Genomic DNA, 19,723 nt, shown 5'->3' with positions numbered 1-19,723 from the left:
CTGGTGGTTGGAAATAGCTCTGGCAGAGACGATGGAGACACTGCAAAAAAAAAAAGAGGACAAATGGAGTTAGACAAGGCAAAAAAACCTCATTGAAAAACCACTAGATTATCAAAGGTTGAAGAGGAGTTACCTGACTAGAAGCTGAAGTACAAAGGTGTCTGAAGGTTCATCACCAGGTGAGGAGATCTTGATTACCCAGGATTATCTGCAGCTTGGACACCTAATGAGCCGCACCTGTGACCGTCCATGAGTGATGGCAGCGGAGTTGAAACTTAAGTGGGTGTGGTTAAAAGTTTTATCCAGCAGAATTTAATCTGTGTTTTTGTTCCGACTCTTGTGGTGGCTGGTAATAAATATACTCAATAAAGAGTAAATTTTACTATTTTTGAGTAAAATACTTTTTACTCTGGAAAAATGACTCCCTAGATTTTCCTGTGTACACATTCATGTGTTTTATCCATTTTCCCATAATAACTTCTACATTTCTGATGTTTTCCCCAAATTTCAGCTTATAACAAAGATTGTTTTCCTGTAATAACATAATTATGGGGATGCACTGAGCATTGATTTAACATTGGTACCAGCTGATATCGGCTCTGTTAGTAATTATCAGCCATCAATAAATAATGTGGGTGTAATCTGCTGTTTGAAATTAACTTAATGCTCAAATCAATTTGCAAAGGTCTCCTGAGCCTCCATTCTCTCACTCAGAAGGTCAACATTTCTGTTTCATAAATCTAATTTTACTTAAATTGCATTTAATTTGTTGGTTTTGATTACATAGTCATTTTGTAAAGATTTTAAACCTAATATTTTATTTCATTCGACTTTTTTTTTTTTTTTTGTGCAATCTGTTTAATTTATTTTCTTTTCAGTGTAATGGCTTTTAAGTAATCCTCAATATCCCATAACTAAGCCCTGTGAATTATTATTATTTTTTTATTTAATACATTGTAATCAAATGTGATTAATAATGTGTTTATTATCTTTTATAATTTTGTGATAAAACTAGCTTATTATACGTGCTTTTTAATAGTGTTGGCAAATTACAGCAAAAAAAAATCGAGAAGTCCTTCGAGTTTAATTCATGAGATTTCATTTTAAAAATCTACAGGAAAGACGCTTAAAAATACGGGATGGATAAATAAAGTGAATTATTTCCTGGTATTTTGATATTAACGTCAGTATTTCGGTGTATTTCTGTGTCTCGTGCAGGTGGGAGGGGTGTGATGTTTGACAGCCTCGCGCTGTGCATGCTGGGATATTTCTCGCTCTTGTTTACAAGATGGTAGAGGAGGAAATTTCGCTCTTATTCAACAACTAAGAGTATTTACTCTCTATACCGTCGTCAAACCTTAGCCTAGTAAAAGGACTGTTTGTTGAGTATTTTAAGTTGACTGTAATCGGGTGAAGCCGGAGTGTAGAGGTCTGAATGTCGCTAAAACAGCAGCTGAGTCTCTGACTGAAGATATTTTTTTTGCACTGTCACTGACAGGCTGACAGACACCCTGTAAAAATCACAGGTCAGTACATAAAAATACTCCATTTATGATACTGAGTTTTACTGTGGCGTTTACTTCCTTTAGCCTGGTGCTAATAAAGCAGCTAAAAGCGTAATAACAGGAGAGCAGCGAACAAATCACAGCAGAGCTTTTTCACTCACAACTTTCTGCTAAATCACGTTGGTTGTGAAACATGCTCATTGGCTGATACATGGGCTTTAACGTTTCTTAATACATTGAAAGATAACATGTCATGCCTGTTTTCTTAATAGATGTCTTAATGACTTAAATATTTATTTTCATAATTTAATAATTCTGTTGTCAAGCTCTGTTGTTGCTCTGCTGATGCTCAAACAAAGCAGCTTCTATCAACTGTATTGGTCTTTGTACTTTTTAATAATTAATTATTGTTTATTCATCAGTTATGACAATCATCATATAGTAAAAAGTCAGTCTGGCATCAAGTAGAACCTAAATTTCTATCAAATGAAAGGCAGTAAACAAAAACATAAGACAAAGTCTCATCACCTGTTACCTGATGCCTCTTAAAGGGTAGTACTAAGGTTATATAAGGTGAAAGTAGTTTTTCTTTTAATTTATCAGTCAATCAAATTTATTTATAAAGCAATTTCAGAAAAACAACAACAGCTGGGGGGACTTGAAACATTCAACAGAGGGAGCAGACCCGATGTGGTGGGGGCCTTTACTGCAAAAGCTTGGCCACCCTAAGTTTATGACTCGAACGAGGGACAACCCTGGGACTGATGTCTGAGGATCCGAGGGGCCTGGTAGGGTCTGAGGAGGTCAACTATGTAAGACAGTGCCAGGCAGTTTAAACACAAGCAGAACAATCTTAAAATCAATCCTATAGTGATAAGCCTGTAAAGATCCCTCTCTTGCTTCCTTGTCTTGTACTATTCCACACCAGTGGGGAAAGGGATGCCTGATTCCAGAATACAATTAATTACAATAGTCAAACTGTGATGAGATGAAAGCATGTCGTTTTTTTCCAAATCATAAAAAAGTAAGAATTGTTTTAATTTGGAAACTGTTCTCAGCTGAAAGAAACTGGTTTTAACCACAGGTTTCACTTGACTGGAGTCAAATTTCACTCCAAGATTAATAGCCTAGGGCTTGATGAGGGTGGAAAGATCACCTAAGCTGCTAGAGACCTGTTTGATGGCATTTGGGTGGCCAAAGAGAACACTTCTGTAATGCTTTCATTCATTTGTAAAAGATTTTTGGCAGCATTTAATGTGTCTGAATGATTGTTTGGCTTTATGGGGAGATAGAGCTGAGTATCATCAGCATAACAGTGGTAAGATATACTGTGCTTTTCTTTAACTTTACCTATTGGAAGCATGTAAATGAAGAAGAGAATGGAGCCTAGGATGGAGCCTTGAGGTACTTCACATGACAGGTAGGCTGTAGATGAAACAGAACTGCCTATATCAACTACAAATGACCTGTGTTGGAGATAGGAGATGAACCACTGCAGGACAGCACCTCTAACACCAACCCCATGCTGTAGGCAACTGAATTAAATATTTACTTTTCTTTATTATTAGAAAATAGTTTAAATCTCATGAATAAAGCTGAAAGTAAAGACTTAAGTGGAAATGTCAATGTAAGAAATAGATCAGCAGAGGAAGATTATATCCTTTATTCCTGTTACAAAACACAGTTAAAATATCCAAATAGTATAAAAATGTTGGTATTAAAATAAATATTAAGGATATAGACAAAATGTTAAGAATGAGCTCAACCTGTTTTTAGGAGTGCAATCAAAACATCAAGAATAAAAGGATTAAAATCATTGACCACTTCATTAGGTCTACCTGTTTGACTGCTTTTTAATGCAAATATCTATTCAGCTAATCACATGGCAGCAACCAGGCTATTTAGGAATATAGACTTGGTCAAGAAAATCTGCAGACGTCCACATGGAGCTTCAGATTTGTGGAAGAAAGGTGGTTTGAGTTGACTGTAAATGAGCCTTTGTTGTTGGTACCAGACGGACTGTTTTTTTTTTTTTTTGTTACAAACTGCTGATCTACTGGGATTTTTATGCACAGCTTTCTCAGGGGTTTACAGAGAATGGTGAGGAAAAAAAGAGAAAATATCCAGTAAACAGCAGTTCTTTGGGACAGAAAGCCTGACCAGATCAGTTTAAGCTGATAGAAAGGCGGCAAACACGTCAATAATCACTCATTAACATTCAAGAGCGTCTCTGAATGCAGAAGTGTTCAAATCTGCTCATACCTTTTTAAAATTTAAGTGCAGTTTTCTTGGGGAACTTGTGAAAGTGAGAGGTGTCAGCCTCATCCTTTGAATCTGCTGTTTATGTGTGTGTGGGTAAAGGAAAAAAGACATAATCTCTGATCTTTTCTTTCAGAGGACTGTAAACTGGGCCTGCAGGAGGGTACCTGAATCCAGCCGAATGTAAGTCATTTCAATAAACCTGCATCTTACTAGTTAATGTAGTTAGCTGAACTAATATTCATGCAAGTAGTTAAACTAATATTAAATCTGAAGAGTTGCACCCTTTGAATGTCTTTTCATGTAATTGTCATCTTTGTGGCTTTATGTCTTTGGCTATGTTTCTACCTAAAGTACCACCTTTACTTTACCACCTGAAGTAAAAGTGCCTTTAAGCATACAAAACTTCTTTTGAAAGGATTGAAATTTTCTCTCAATCCATGCCATCCTCGTTCCTTCCTAGGTCTAAAGACTCTGGAATGAGTGTGCTACACAAGTTCATAGACGTTACACCCAGGCAGTTATTTACAGCAATGGAAATGATCACAGCTGCATAACTTTATGTTAATATTATTCAATTTCCCTCAGAGCTTAAACTTTTTTTATTCCATACCATGAACTATTGCCTCTTTTATAGACTGAGGATATTGGTGTATAAGGTTAAAATTAATTGCTACTAGGTCTGCAGATAGTATTTAGATAAAAGATTGTATGTAGACATGGCTTCATGTCTGTGTGGATAGGTCTCAATCAGGCTTGCACATCTAGACGTCAATTTTACTCCATTTTTCTTTGCAAGACTGCTCAAGCTCTGTCACGTTGCACAGGGATCTGGCATGAACAGCCCTTTTTTGAATCCAACCCCAAATTCTCTATTGAATTGAGGTCTTGGCTTTGACTCGGCCACTTCAGAACACCTTGTCACCTTGTTGTCTTCAAACCATTTCTGTGTAGCTTTCGCTGTATGCTTTGGGTCATTGTCATGCCGGAAAATAAATCTTCTCTCATTCAATAGTTCTCTTTCAGACTTAATAAGATTGTCCTCCAGGATTTTCTTATATTTTGTTACAGTCATTTTACCCTCTACCTTCACAAGCCTTCCAAGGGCCGGCTGCCAAGAAGCATCCCCACAGCATGATGCTGCCACCACTGTGCCTCATAGTGCCAGTGGGGATGGTGAGTTTGTGGAAATGATAGCGTCTTGTCTGATGGCTATAAAGCACCATTTTAGCCTCATCAGACCAAAGAACTTCCTTCCACTTGAGTATGGGGTCTCCCACATGCCTTTGGCGAATTCTAGTCAAGATTTAATGAGTTTTCTTCAACGGTGGCTTTCTCTTTGCAGCTCATAAAGCTTTGACTGTTGAAGAGCCTGGGCAACAGTTGTTTTATGCAGAGTCTCTATCATCTCAGCTGCTGAAGCTTGTAACTTCAGAGTAGTCATAGGTGTCCTGGTGGCCTCTCTCACTAGTCTCCTGGCACGGTCACTCAGTCTGTGAAGATGATGATCTAGGCACATTTACACATGTGCCATATTCCTTCCATTTCTTGATGATGGATTAAACTGAACTCAGGAGGATTTTCAGTGCCTTGGCATTTTTTTGTATCAACCCCTGAGATCTTTTAGCCTACTTCACTTTGTCTGACAGCTTCTATTTAAGGCATTTCTTGATTCAACAGGGTTGGACGTAATCAGGCCTGGGTGTGGCTAGTGAAATTGAACTCAGCCTTCCAAAAATGTGATCAATACCAGTTAATTAACCCTTTACCTACTGAGGCTAAAAATGGTGATTTGGACATATTTTGTTATTATGGCTGTAAAATAGTCAGGAAATGCCCTAAGTCTGAGAGCTTGATCTTGACTTTTCAACATCTGGTTAATGATTCTTGCACATTATATGGAATTGTCAGCAGTTTAAAAGAAGAAAAACAAGAAAAACTGATTTGTTTTTCATGGCTTTTATGAGAAGAAATTTTGACATTTGAAATGTGAACCTAGACATGTTTAGAACAATCACCAGTCATTTTTGGAGTTAGGACTCTGGGTGAGCAAAAGAGAACAATATTTGCTCTTCACATACCTCAGTTCAGAAGATGCATCCTCCAAATCCCTGTCCTTCTCTATGAACCGTAGTGGCTGTTTTACCGTTCTTGATGGTCTTCCCGACATTATAAATGTGTGTAATAAAAGACAGGCATGCACAAATGCCACTATCTAACACTATTTTTTGAAACAAAACACCACTCTCGCTTGCTCTCCTTTTACTCTCTTCCTTCACTCTCCTTTCTCACTTGTCTTCTGCCAAAGCTGCCGTTTTCACAGTGCTGTTCGACATTACTGTAATATATATACCACACATCATATATTGCCAGAAAGCACAGATTCTCAGCTCTCTGTCAGCATTGGAATTTTTTAAATTGAGCAAACTTTCGAGGAGTTACGGTGTTGAGAATCTGTGTAGCTGTCTCTCCAAACTTCAGGTGTATTGTTATGAATGCCCATGTCCTATGGTTGCGAGTACCATAATGAACCATATATGTGCACATGCCCACAATTCTCAGCTTTCCAACGCCGTTAAAATTTTTCAAATCGGACAAACTTTGACAGAGTTATGGTAATAATAGTCCAGACATAAAACACTGCGCCGCCACTGGCTCCATAGGTAAAGGGTTAATGATTTTACAAGTGGGGAGCTGTTTACTTTTTACATAGGACCAGGTAGGTTTGGATGGCTTTTTTTTCTTAATAATACTTTTTTTACAGCACTGTTTTTGCTCATGTTCTTTAGGTGGAAACACAGCGCCCAAAAGTAGTATTTTAAGTGTTTTTTCAGTGTTCAGTTGGTAGTGAAATTCCTTTGATATTTGTGCATACATGGCAAGGATGTGTTTCTGCTTTCTATCTCAGTGTTGTAGACATTGACTCATTAGTCTGACTCTCTGTTTAAATGTTCTGTAGGAACAGAGCGGCTGCAAAGCATCTAATTGAGCGCTACTTTCGGCAGTTAACTGAAGGCTGTGGAAATGGCGCCTGCACGAATGAGTTTTGCGCATCATGCAGTGATTTTCAACCTTTGGATAACAATGCAGCAGCAGCCAAAGCGCTCGAGCTGTTTAAGATTAATGCCAAACTCTGCACTCCTCACCCCTCCAAGAAAGACTCCGGTGCAAACGACAAGGACAGAAAGATGAGCGATGTGGACATCTGTCCCACCAAGGAGGACTTCTCAGGTATCAGAAAACTGACTCATACTCTTCTACATCCTAAATAATACTGTTTACTAATTTTCTCTTATTCTGCTCTAGATGTTCATTACCTCACAGAAAACACAGTATGCATGCTGCTGAGTTCCTGTGAGGAGGCAGGGGACTACTCTGCTCTTGTGCGCGTCATTGGCAGAGTTTTCTCCAATACAGAATCTTTAATGAAGAGTTTCAGGAAGGATGAGCCAAATTCTGAAGAAAACTCTTTAGAACCAACAGATTTAGACAAGGAGAGCCAAAGTGAACAAAACCCAGAGAGTCTGGGTGCAGCTGCTTTACCAGAAGAGAGTCATCATAATACAGACAACCCTCTTGAAGTTAGCGTGGACATCGAAGCCGTTCGGAGGGTCTACGACAAACTTCTGACCGTCGACCAGGTGGAAGCAGCTCTTGTAAATGCCATCATTTACCTCACTCCAAACATGGAACTGGACCTGGAATATCTTGATGTGTATGAAACAAACCCAGATTACCTGAATATCTTTATTATAGTGATGGAGAATACTAATCTCCACAGCCCAGAGTACCTTGAAGTTGCATTGCCACAGTTCTGCAAAGCCATGAGCAAACTACCAGTGAAGGCGCTTGCAAGGTTGTCAAAGCTGTGGTCCACATATGAACTCCCACACATCCGCCGTATGATGGAGACCTTCCAGCAGCTCATCACATTCACAGTCGTCAGTAATGAATACGATGGGGAAAACCTGGTAAACGATGATGAGACAGTGGTGGCAGCGACACAGTGTTTAAAAATTGTCTTCTACGCAAGTATCCAAGGTGGAGATGTGGACGTAGAGCACAACGAGGAGGAGGAGGAAGAATCAGAGTCTGATGAACTCACCCTGCATGAGCTGCTCGGTGAGGAGCGGCTCTACAGGAAGGGTCCGAGAGTGGATCCTCTGGAGAAAGAACTGGGTGTCAGAGCTTTGGATAGCGTAAATCCCCTCATCTCCTTTGACGATTTTATCAACGAGTCTCTAAATGAGGTGGTGGAGATGGACAAGGATTTCACTTTCTTTAAGATCAATGCAGAATCCAAGTTTTCTTTCCAAACCTGCCCCTTCATCCTCAGCGTTATCACCAAGAGCCAAGGACTGTACTATGATAACCGGATCAGGATGTACAGCGAGCGACGCCTCACTGCTCTCTACAGCATGGTCCAGGGTCAACAGCCAAACCCATATCTAAAGCTGAAAGTACGCAGAGATCACATCATCGACGACGCCCTCGTCAGAGTGAGTTACACCCTGAAATGTTACTATCCTGGCCAATATACCAATCAGGCATACCTTTCCCAATTAGGGCTGTCATGATACAAGAACTTTAAACTTGCATATCACACCGGTAAAAATCAAGCAAATTCGGTTCCATTTTCAATACAACGGCAGAAAAAATAGAGCGCAGCACTAGAACTAAGCACACAATTTTGTGTGATTATTATTTTCTAATAATAAAAAATTGCAGGCAAACTCAGAAAAGAATCAGCTTTACTGACCAAGTATGCTTACAAAATGAGTAATTTGACTCTGGTGAGCTTTACGCTCAAAGTTCAGAAATTTAACATTAAATATTAAAAAAAAGAAATTAAGAAATATGACTATTATGAAAACTAATATGAAAACTGAGATTTGAATTTGTAAAAGCTCTTGTTAGGTGTTTTAACCAGTATCAAAAATAGAAGGATATGCTATAATATGGCAGAGTTCCTTGAGGTAGAAAAAATAATTTAATATAATTTACATCAATCAGTGCTAATGTGATACTAGATGAGACATTTTACAGTCAGTTTAATTTTTTTTATTTATTTATTAATTATCACAATATTTAGGTAAAACAGTAGAGACAGTGCAGGATGTTTTAGCAGTAAATTTTAGCATTAAACAGGGCTAAGGTGCTTTTGAAATTAATGTTCTATTCCCACTCTTTCTGACTATGCAGCTGTCCTATGAAATGGATGTTGTTTAAAGTTTCTATCTTTTTGATTCTATTTCCCATTAAAGGTTAAATAAGTCGAATTTTGGCACTGAAATGTCTACATTGTTAAAAAAAATGACTTCTTTCAATTACACTTCATTTTTTCTTGTCGAGTACACAGCAAAATTTGCTGTGTTAAATTAACGCTGAGTGTTTTAAATCTAACACTTGTGTGTTAAAAGTGTTAATTTTTTAACAATGAACCAGTGTTATTCCAACAATGTACACAGAAAAATAATCAGTGTTACTTCAACTCCCCTAGTGTTAAATCCAACTCTTTTCTGAGTTTATATAATTATAAATAAAAACCTGTGAGTATTTATAATTTAAATAATTTAAATAGTTTAAAACACTTCTCAAATGTAGAAAAGATTGTGACCTGATATTGAAAAACCACAGCAAAGTCAGGTGACTTATGGCAGCAGTGGAGCAAAAAGACAGATACAGAGCTAGATTACACCCTGGGTTGAAAGTTCTCCCACCTTTTATTTTAGACCATCCTCTACCACCAGAAGGAGGTAGAGGATGCTCATGGTGCAAAAGTGTTTAACACCAAAACAATAATTCACTAGAAAGATGAGCAAACATGAGCTGTTCAGCAGGAAACATCCCAGCACTCTGCCCAAGGGCATGATGGGAAACTTCTGCCCCCAAATTTGAAATAATAGTGGGCGGAGCTTAGATCAGTTGACTCTAGAGCAGTGGTTCTCAACTGGTCAGGCATTGGGACCCACTGCCTCCTGAATGAGCAATCATAACCCAAATTGCTGATCATTTTCAATAAGTCAAATCTATTTAACATCCATCCATCCATTTTCTATGCCGCTTTTCCCATTCAGGGTCGCAGGGGGGCTGGAGCCTATCTCAGCTGTCATTGGGTGAGAGGCAGGGTACAGTGGTCGCCAGTCAATCGCAGGGCTGACATGTAGAGACAGACAACCAGGCACGCTCACATTCACACCTACGGGAAATTTAGAGTCACCAGTAAACCTAATGAGCATGTTTCTGGTGGTGGGAGGAAGCCGGAGTATCTGGAGAGAACCCACACATGCACGGGGAGAACATGCAAACTCCGCACAGAAAGGCCCTGACCGGAAGGCGAACCAGGAACCTTTTTGCTGTGAGGCAACAGCGCTAACCCCTGCGTCGCCATGCATCTATTTAACAATGAACATTATATGTAAGTTTATATTAAAAAGCACAACATTTTAGAAACCCTAAAATGGTAGACCTATACATATTATATTCAATTCCATTTCCCAAGATAGGAGTAAATTTTAGTTGTTTTCTAGAGATTCTGAGAAACTTAAACATCAAAATAAGAAAACCAGTTTTGTTTTCCTCAGAAAAGGAGTAGAAAATGAACTCATTATCATAAAAAACAGAAATAAAATAAGACATTTGGATGTATTTTTGCTTAGGCTTTTCATACATCGTGTAGGCTACTTTTTGCCACAGTGTTTTTCCAGGAACACTCTCCTGACCTCCTGAAAGCAGGTCCGTAACCCACTTTTGGGTCCCGACCCACCAGAACCCCTGCTCTAGAGGGTTTGATCAACACTGTCAAATACATTAACTCCAGTACTCCATTTCACTCAGAATGGGGTTACAATACACTCTAGGAGTTAAAATCAACTTTGAAATGTTTAACACTGATAATTCAACAGTCCAGTTTTTGCTGCATACTTACCCAAAATATTTCCAACTGTTTCTTAAAGCCAGAGAAATTATTGATTTTTCATTGATGTAGCAGTCCATGTCTCTCCATGGTGGCTGCCATGACAGAGCTGCTGTGACTGGATTAACATTCATTGCCATGGAAATGCTCAATGTTATGTCAAAGAGTGTTACATAAGGAAGCATGAACTGTAACATAAAGCTGCCGTTCTGTTGCTGTATCTCATTCATGTTTGTGCTGCTTAAATGTTTTGTACCACAATTATTCTTAATAGCTTCCCCCCTACCGTTTATCTCACCCCCACCCTGACTTATGTAACAGAGTTTCTCAACTGACATTTCCTGCTTGCAAAGCATTCTGTCATTCACAGCTTGAACCAGGAAGGTAACTTTTAACAACTTTCCTCCCTTCAAATTTAAATCCCACCATGAAGCATTCTTTGTTTAGTAAATACACACCATGAAGTGCAGTTTTATTGAAAATACTCCTCGAGTATTGGGCAGAACTAATAGAGTAAGTTTGGCCTAGAGTTTGTTTAAAACAACAGAAAATGTAAAACAAAACACAACAGTATCAAAGTGTTGAAAATGTTTATAACCTTAACACTGATCTAATCATTAAGTTTTGCAGCTGTCTGAATTAAAAACTGTGTTTTATTGTTGAATGTTTTATTTTAAATAAATTTATGTTGGAAAAAGCCATTAAATAATTGGGCATTGTCATATCGTTGCTAAAGACCACAAAAAGGCTTTTTTCATTCATTTATGATAATCCACTATATAAATCACTAAACCATAAACAACTTTTCCTATCTTAAATGGATATAATTTTCCAGAATCCTGTATCAACAGGCTCTAGAAGCTGTCAATAAATTAAACTTCCATCATGTGTTCCAGTTAGAGATGATCTCCATGGAGAACCCCTCTGACTTGAAGAAGCAGCTCTTTGTTGAGTTTGAAGGAGAACAAGGAGTGGATGAGGGCGGTGTTTCAAAGGAGTTTTTCCAGCTGGTCTTAGAGGAAATTTTTAATCCCGACATTGGTGAGGCATAAACTTTTATATTTTGTCTTTTTAAACACTTTATTTTGGACGGGTACTTTTCTTTTTTCTTGCTTAAGTTAGATAAAAAGACAAATTCTGTTCTCTGATCTGTAGAAAAAAATGCAAAACTACAGCAGGGAGCTGGTTAGCGTTGTTTGACACAGAGTCTGGTTCATCAATTAGCAAGATGTTCTTTTTAATATTTGGACAGTTAAGCCTGTTCTTTCCCTCTGCAGTCTGTAATCTTGTTTCATGAGTGTAGCATCACATTTATTGCAGAGATATGAGAGTAGAGAAGATTTTTGTGATTTAAATGTTTTGTTGTTCTTTTTTTTTTTTTCTGAACAGGAATGTTTACCTACGATGATGAGACTAAACTGTTTTGGTTTAACTCATCCTCTCTGGAGAATGAAGCTCAGTACACCCTCGTTGGACTCGTTCTCGGTCTGGCCATTTACAACAACTGCATCCTGGATGTTCATTTCCCCATGGTGGTCTACAGAAAACTCATGGGCAAGAAAGGGACCGCCTCGGACCTGTCGGACTCACATCCAGTACAGTAACTCTCTCTTAAGTTTTTACACACTCAAAGAAAATTAATCTATTCTATATTTCCAAACATATTTTGAGTAGAGCTTTGCTTTGTTGTATAGGTGTATATAGCTTAGATATTTAAATACTGAAAAGCACAGTAAGGAAATAAAGATAAAAAAAGATAAACTTCTCTTAAGCCTACCGTTCTGAAAAATGTAACCCATTAAAGCCTGAAAACACAAATTATAGCCAGAAAATTCTCATTTTTTGGAACTGAAATGCTTATTTCACTTTCTACTGAAATCCTAAAAAACTAAATTTCCATAAAATTTAACATATATATTTTTTGTATCTCATTTGATACATTAGGTGTTTTTGGTAACTGATAATTCACCTGAGGCCATTTTTATCATTTATCAGATTGCATTTAGAATTGTTTTTTTTATTGATCCTACTGATGAGATAGAGGTATCATAAAAGTATGTATCAAATATGATACAACAGGCTTTAAGGGGTTAATGTGAACATCAGGTCCATAGATGTGAGGTCTTTTTAAACATGGAGATATGGGGGGATTGGGACAGCTTTCAGTCTTAGACTTAGGGAACTTAAAGAAAGAAGTACAGAGCATTCAGAAAGTATTCAGACCTCCTTATCATTTTTTCAGTTTTGCATTGCCTGAGGCTACAGTCAATATATATATATATATATATATATATATATATATATATATTTTTTTTTTTTTTTTTTAATTTTTCCTACACTCAGTACCCCATAAAAGACAAAGTTACAAGTTTTTTATTGAAATTTTTGGCAACTGTATGAAAAAAAAAACTGAAATATCACATTTATATTAGCATTTAGACCCTTTGCAAAAACACTTGCGATTTAGTTCATGTTCCTCCCATTTCTCTTGATCATTGCTACAATGTTTCTATACCTTGATCAGAGTCCACCTGTGGTTAATTAAACTGATAGGGTGTGATTTGGAAAAGCACACACCTCTCTATAGACAATGCATATCTGAGCAAAAACCAAGCCATGAGGTCAAAGGAACTGCCTGCAGAGCTCAGAGACAGCATTGTTGAGAGGCACAGATCTGGAGAAGGCTACAGAAAACTTTATGCTGGAAGGGCACAGTGGCGTCCATAATTCTATGAGTTCTATTCTATTCAACCAGGACTCCTCCAAGAGCTGGTCGCCTGCTTGACCTGAGCAATCAAATTTTAAGGACAAAAAGAAACTGAAGAAATTAATGAAAGACAAGTAATTAAGTCTTGACAAATAACCTACGGGCATATTTCCCTTAGTATGACCTTGTATGAAAACAAAACATACAAACTGTTTTTATTATATTCCTCTTGTTCCTCCCAAGATTGGACTGACTAATAGCTACAGCACTGGATGCTACAGCATTGTATATAAGGAAATAACAAACATATAAATGAATTAATAAATACATTTGTAGACTTGATAAGCCATTAAAAATGTGCTCTGTTTTAACAGTGCATTTCTCCATGAGAAGGCTGACTTCTTTTCTTTTCAGGCTCTCTACCAAAGCCTGAAGAGTCTTCTTGAATATACCGGTAACGTTAAAGAAGACATGATGCTCACCTTCCAGATCTCACACACAGACCTGTTTGGAAATCCGGTTTTATACGACTTAAAGGAGCAGGGAGAGCAGATCCCTGTCACCAAGGAGAACAGACAGGTGAGATTTTTTAAATGTAAACAGTTCCATGTGTCAAGGATACACTCATTAACTCACAGTTTTGTTTTTTAGATTAAGAGCACTAGTTACTACCATGGTGGTTTGAGGGCAGTGGTTAAACATCAGACTTTATTTATTTATTGGTGGAAAGAAAAATGTAAAGTTATGAAACAATTGTGTTTTTTATTTTTACAGATCTTGAGACAGTGTCTTACATATTTTCAGTTCATAAGTGTTTCATATTTTCAGTTCTTTTTGAAATTCAAGCATATGTTGCCCATTTAAAGTAAGAGGAAATTAACATATATGAAGAGGAATTGAATCATTTAAAAGCAATGCCCTTTTGAAGCATTTGTTAAATCAAAATCAGTCAAAATTTTCAGGCAAACTCCAAACCACTGTTTCACTGCATAAATATCTGTATAATTTAGGGCGTGCTGGAGTTTACCTCCAATCTTTGATAGTTTAAGATAAGACATTACCCATATTGGTTGTATGGGACTTCTATTTTTGTGGCTGTTGTTTATAAACAAGTACAGATATTGTTTGATTTTCACTATCATCATGTTAAAGTTTAAAATTCTGGTATCATGACACCCCTAAACAGATATTTTTGCTCTTTTATAATTCACAGGAATTTGTGGACCTTTATGCTGAGTACATGCTGAATAAGAGCGTGGAGACACAATTCAAAGCCTTTAAGAAAGGTTTCCTCATGGTCACAAATGAGTCCCCGCTGAAGTACTTGTTCAGACCGGAGGAAGTAGAGCTGCTTATCTGTGGAAGCAGGGTGAGGAAACACAACTTGATGTTGACTTAAGGACTTTATGTTGCCAAATGTTTCTATGATATACAGATTAATCTCTGTGGGTTTTGCAGAAACTCGACTTTGAAGCACTCGAGAAGTCAACAGAATACGATGGGGGATACAGCAAAGACAGTCAAATAATCAAGTAAGTTCATCTATTATTTATAGAAACAGCATTATCACTGCCTGGAGATTTCATGCCCTTGGCCTGGGCTTGGTGAGAGTGGGGATCCTGTTTGGACTGTGGGCCATGTGGAAGGGAACGTAAGGTAAAGGAGGGTTGCAACCCTGGTGCCGTGCTGGCTTTTGCTGCATTATTGAGTTATGGGGGCTAATGTTAGGGGTTAAAGGCCTCATATTTTACCCCTTTAAGACAAGTTTATATTGGTCTCAGCTGGCAGCTGAGAAGAGGATCAGGAGAAGGGGGCGGAACTTTCTTACAAGTGGGGAGGGCCAATTGAACCTGGGGGCAGGGCTAACACCCCCACTTGACATCACGAGGAGAAAATCTGAGAATGGCTTGTTTCAGCACACATTTTCTGGAGGGGGGAGGGGGGTGTCAATGAATTTTTCTTATTTTTGGGGGGGACTGTGGATAGGCCAGAGGCACATATTTTTGTTAGATGAGCCTGAAAAAGTGTATTTTTGCAATATGTGACCTTTAACTTTAGGGATTTCTTCACTGAGCTCTTGTCTTTCTAGTGTGATGTTTATTGCACATTTATCTCAGTTAATTGCTACATAACTTAAGTTTTTAATCATATGATGCAAAAGGTTTTGTCAGATAGATCTTTGCTGTTTAAAGTAATCTTAATTTTCTCTACGCAGAGATTTCTGGGAGACAATTCACTCGTTTGGAGAGGAGCAGAAGAGGCTGTTCCTTCAGTTCACCACCGGCACAGACAGAGCGCCGGTTGGTGGGCTAGGAAAATTAAAAATGATCATTGCCAAAAACGGCTCAGACACAGACAGGTACAGGACTTTCTAGGAGTAAGAGGTTTTACTTTATTTATATTTACAGGTACAGGTACAGCTACTTGGCCTCATTTCTGTAGAGGGCAGATTAAAAGAGGCATATATTTCTGTCCTTTAAGATCCAAAATGCCTAAAAATATACAGTCGCTTGAAAAAGTATGTGAACCCTTTGAGATTTCTTGGATTTCTGCATAAATTGGTCATCAAATGTGTTCCGATCTTCATCTAAGTCACAACAATAGACAAACACAGGCTGATTAAACTAATACTGTGCAAAAAATGACATGTTTTCATGTTTTTATTGATCAAACCATTTAAACATTCACAGTGCAGGGTGGAAAAAGTATGTGAACCCCTAGGCTCGTCCTGTAAAGATGACTGCAACAGCACAGCACAGAATGCTCAATGAGGTGAAGAAGAATCCTAGAGTTACAGCTAAAGACTTACAGAAATCTCTGGCACATGCCAACATTTGTGTTGACAAATCTACAATATGTAAAATATTAAACAAGAATGGAGTTCATGGGAGGACACCATGGAGGAAGCCACTGCTGTCCAAAAAACACATTGCTGCACATTCGAAGTTTACAGAAGAGCACCTGGATGTCCCACAGCACTACTGGCAAAATATTCTGTCCATAGCTGAAACCAAAATTGAGTTGTTTGGAAGGAACACACAACGCTATGTGTGGAGAAAAAAAGGCACAGCACACCAACATCAAAACCTCATCCCAACTGTGAAATATGGTGGAGGGGCCATCATGGTTTGGGGCTGCTTTGCTGCCTCAGGGCCTGGACGGATTGCTGTCATTGACAGAAAAATGAATTCCCAATTTTATCAAGACATTTTACAGGAAAACTTAAGACCATCTGTTCACCAACTGAAGCTCAACAGAGAATGGGTGATGCAACAGGACAACGACCCAAAGCATAGAAGTAAATCAACAACAGAATGGCTTCAACAGAAGAAAATACGCCTTCTGGAGTGGCCCAGTCAGAGTCCTGACCTCAACTTGATTGAGATGCTGTGGCATGACCTCAAGAGAGCAATGCACACCAGACATCCGAATAATATTGCTGAACTGAAACAGTTTTGTAAAGAGGAATGGTCCAAAATTCCTCCTGACTGTTGTGCAGGTCTGATCTGCAACTACAGGAAACGTTTGGTTGAGGTTATTGCTGCCAAAGGAGGGTCAACCAGTCATTAGCCTAGGCGTTCACATACTTTTTCCACCCTGCACTGTGAATGTTTAAATGGTTTGATCAATAAAAACATGAAAACATGTCATTTTTTGTGCAGTATTAGTTTGAGCTGACTGTGTTTGTCTATTGTTGTGAATTAGATGAAAATCGGAACACATTTGATGACCAATTTATGCAGAAATCCAAGAAATCTCAAAGGGTTCATATACTTTTTCTAGCGACTGTATATCCCAGTTACTGAGAGTGTTATGTTTCTTTGTTGTTTTGTCCTTGTTGAAGTCAAACCAGTTTCCAAACATTCATTCACAAATCCACCTGATAAGCTTGTCTCTGTTCACTCTTTTATACATTTTTGAAGCCAGGTCCAGCAAGGCTCTTATTTCTTTATTTTCATTTTTTTTCTTTTCTTCATTCAGGCTGCCAACTTCTCATACCTGCTTCAATGCACTGCTGCTCCCTGAATACTCCTCCAAGGAGAAACTGAGAGAAAGACTCCTCAAGGCCATCACTTATGCCAAAGGATTTGGGATGCTGTGACAGATTGTTAGAGAAAAGCTCTGACTTTAAAGAAATCAAAGGGAGATGCCATGAAATAATGCTGCAATAACTCCGTGCCTAACAAACCTCATACTCCACAGTCGGCCTCTCACTCCGAGGCCTTACATCCTTTGAGAGGAAGTTTTAAACACAGAATTTAGGTTTTCCAAAGAGTTTAACCAGGCACTTAAAGGGTTACCTTGGTATTTTTAATCCAGGGCCATATTTAAAAAATATATTTTAAGACAGAGCCAGCTTCCCCAAAAGGACTGTAACAACTGTAGCAAAATATTTGAGGACATGCTCCTGATCAATAAATCAGTCTTTATTTGTGTAGCATCAGTTCACAACTAAAGTAATTTCAAGACACTTCGCGAAGAGGGCAGGTCTAGATTGTACTCTTTGATATATTATATACAGTAAATAAAGACCCAATGCAAATCACCATGAGCTCAGCGCTAGCAACCTCCAAGTCATAAAAGTGGTGAGGAAAGCTTTCCCTTCCTGATCAAAGCCCAATAAAAGTGCATTTTTTGCTTCTGATCTATACAGATTTTTATACTACATGAACATTTTCTCACTACAATTAAAAACTTTTTAGAATAGGAAATACAGAATGATTTTCTTCAAAAAGAGGAAAACGCCCCCAACATTGTCAATAAAGAACATTTTCTTTGCTTTCATCAAAGCCACCAGACTCCTATAAAAAACTAAATTTACCCTTGTTTACACCAAAGGTGCTCATCTACCGCTGCCTTTAATTAATTGTTTTTTTTTTAATGCATATGTATATTATATAAATATCCTTGAGGCAACTTTATCTTAAATTATATCTGAAGATAAAGTCCCCTCAAGGATATTTATGGGGCAAGAGGTGAAGGAAAAATGATGCACTTTGAGATTAAAGAATTAGGTTGAAATACAGTTTCAAGATTAAAGTTGAAATTTAGAGAAAAAAGTGAAAATTTTAGGAATAAAGTCAAAGCTGTGACAATTCTGCTCGTGCCTGCTCAGCTGTCTTTGTTGTTCCCTCACATTTCACATTTCTGATCCTAAATTTTCAACATTTAATAATTAGGATCTCAACTTGGAGTGCCTCTTGTTGTCTTTGAGCAGATCAGAGAGGGAAAGATCCTTCTTAACACACCTGACACCACAGGAAAATCTGTCAAGATAATCTTTAGAACCATCAGATAATCTAAACTTTGCTAACTGGTCAGAAGAAAGGATTCTGACCCAAAATCAGCAAGATTATCTTGCTTGTGTGCTAGGCTTAACCAAAAAGTGACACCACGCATACATTGTCTAAAACTTTATAAAGTGTGTGTGTAGACCCCCCAAAAATAAATGTCCAGGTTTAAAAAATACCAGATAACCCTTTAGATCTCTTTTTCCTTTTGTGTTTTGTTCGAGGAATATTTGATTTGTGAAACTGTGAAAGTGCACTTATACACATGATTTTAGTGAATGTCAGCACATACAGTGTATTTATTGACTTGCTTTTCTCATGTTTGTTCTTCTTTTTGGCGTAGCAGTATTTAATCGACTGTCTCTCCCCCCACAGCTGAATGATCTGATTCATGGTGCTCCTGGTTATGATTGTCACCAGAGAAAAAAGAGCTTAAGCTTTTTATAGTACTGCTAGCCCAAACAGCCCCCCAGACGAGCCTTCTCAAAGTATTTTCTATCAGTCTAAGAACAAAGAGAAAACTCATCACTCACCTGAGGGTTATTTTTGAAGTGTTTCTGTGTTGTGCCTCTTGTTTTACTTATTAAAAGAATACTGTGTGTTGTGAAAAGAACCAGACCACATTGAGCGGTTTCCATAGCTTGAAGGTTTTCAGAATGTGCTGTACTTAACTGACTGGTCGGTTCAGACTTTCACATCCTGAAAGAAGGGTTTTTCCTCCTTTGGTTTGTTGCTATTAAGTGTTTTCTCTTAGCATATTTGTAAGTGAAGTTGCCAAATGTGCAATGCCTGCCTAAGGGAAAGAGTCACATGAAGGGTTTTATTTGGCCAAATATCTCAGGTACATAAAGAATGTGCAGAAAATGTGAAACTCTTATGTAAAGCAACAATTATGCAAAGCAAATAAAGGTGAAAAAATATCAAATTTGTGTATGTATTGCTGAAATTTCCACTAACAAAGTAAGGGAGATCATTTAAAGCAGCTATGTGTAGAGAGGTAGATCTTCAGAGAAAACCCATTGACTACATTTTAAGGGAATTTCTA

The 19,723-nt window shown here is 37.9% G+C and overlaps 1 protein-coding gene across 3 annotated transcripts; it reads left to right on the top strand.

The window, feature by feature from the left end:
• Positions 1 to 1,256: 1,256 nt before the first annotated feature.
• On the top strand, positions 1,257 to 19,603 carry ube3a (ubiquitin protein ligase E3A). 3 transcript variants are annotated; one of them, XM_041791124.1, is made up of 11 exons: positions 1,257 to 1,526; positions 3,901 to 3,947; positions 6,724 to 6,995; positions 7,071 to 8,263; positions 11,577 to 11,721; positions 12,070 to 12,275; positions 13,802 to 13,966; positions 14,601 to 14,756; positions 14,846 to 14,919; positions 15,603 to 15,746; positions 17,369 to 19,603. In XM_041791124.1, coding segments are annotated over exons 2-11 (2,478 nt in total). In that variant the 5' UTR covers positions 1,257 to 1,526; positions 3,901 to 3,945; the 3' UTR covers positions 17,490 to 19,603. The 3 variants fall into 3 exon arrangements, with proteins under 3 accessions (XP_041647058.1, XP_041647059.1, XP_041647057.1); XM_041791125.1 differs by having other exon boundaries at positions 1,258 to 1,526; positions 6,920 to 6,995; XM_041791123.1 differs by lacking the exons at positions 1,257 to 1,526; positions 3,901 to 3,947 and having other exon boundaries at positions 6,713 to 6,995.
• The last annotated feature ends 120 nt before the right edge of the window (positions 19,604 to 19,723 follow it).

The sequence above is a fragment of the Cheilinus undulatus genome, linkage group 7 (genome assembly GCF_018320785.1).
Source record: "Cheilinus undulatus linkage group 7, ASM1832078v1, whole genome shotgun sequence".
Classification (NCBI taxonomy): Eukaryota; Metazoa; Chordata; class Actinopteri; order Labriformes; family Labridae; genus Cheilinus; species Cheilinus undulatus.
Note: the sequence above shows the minus strand (reverse complement) of the source record. Positions and strands in the feature narration are given on the sequence as shown.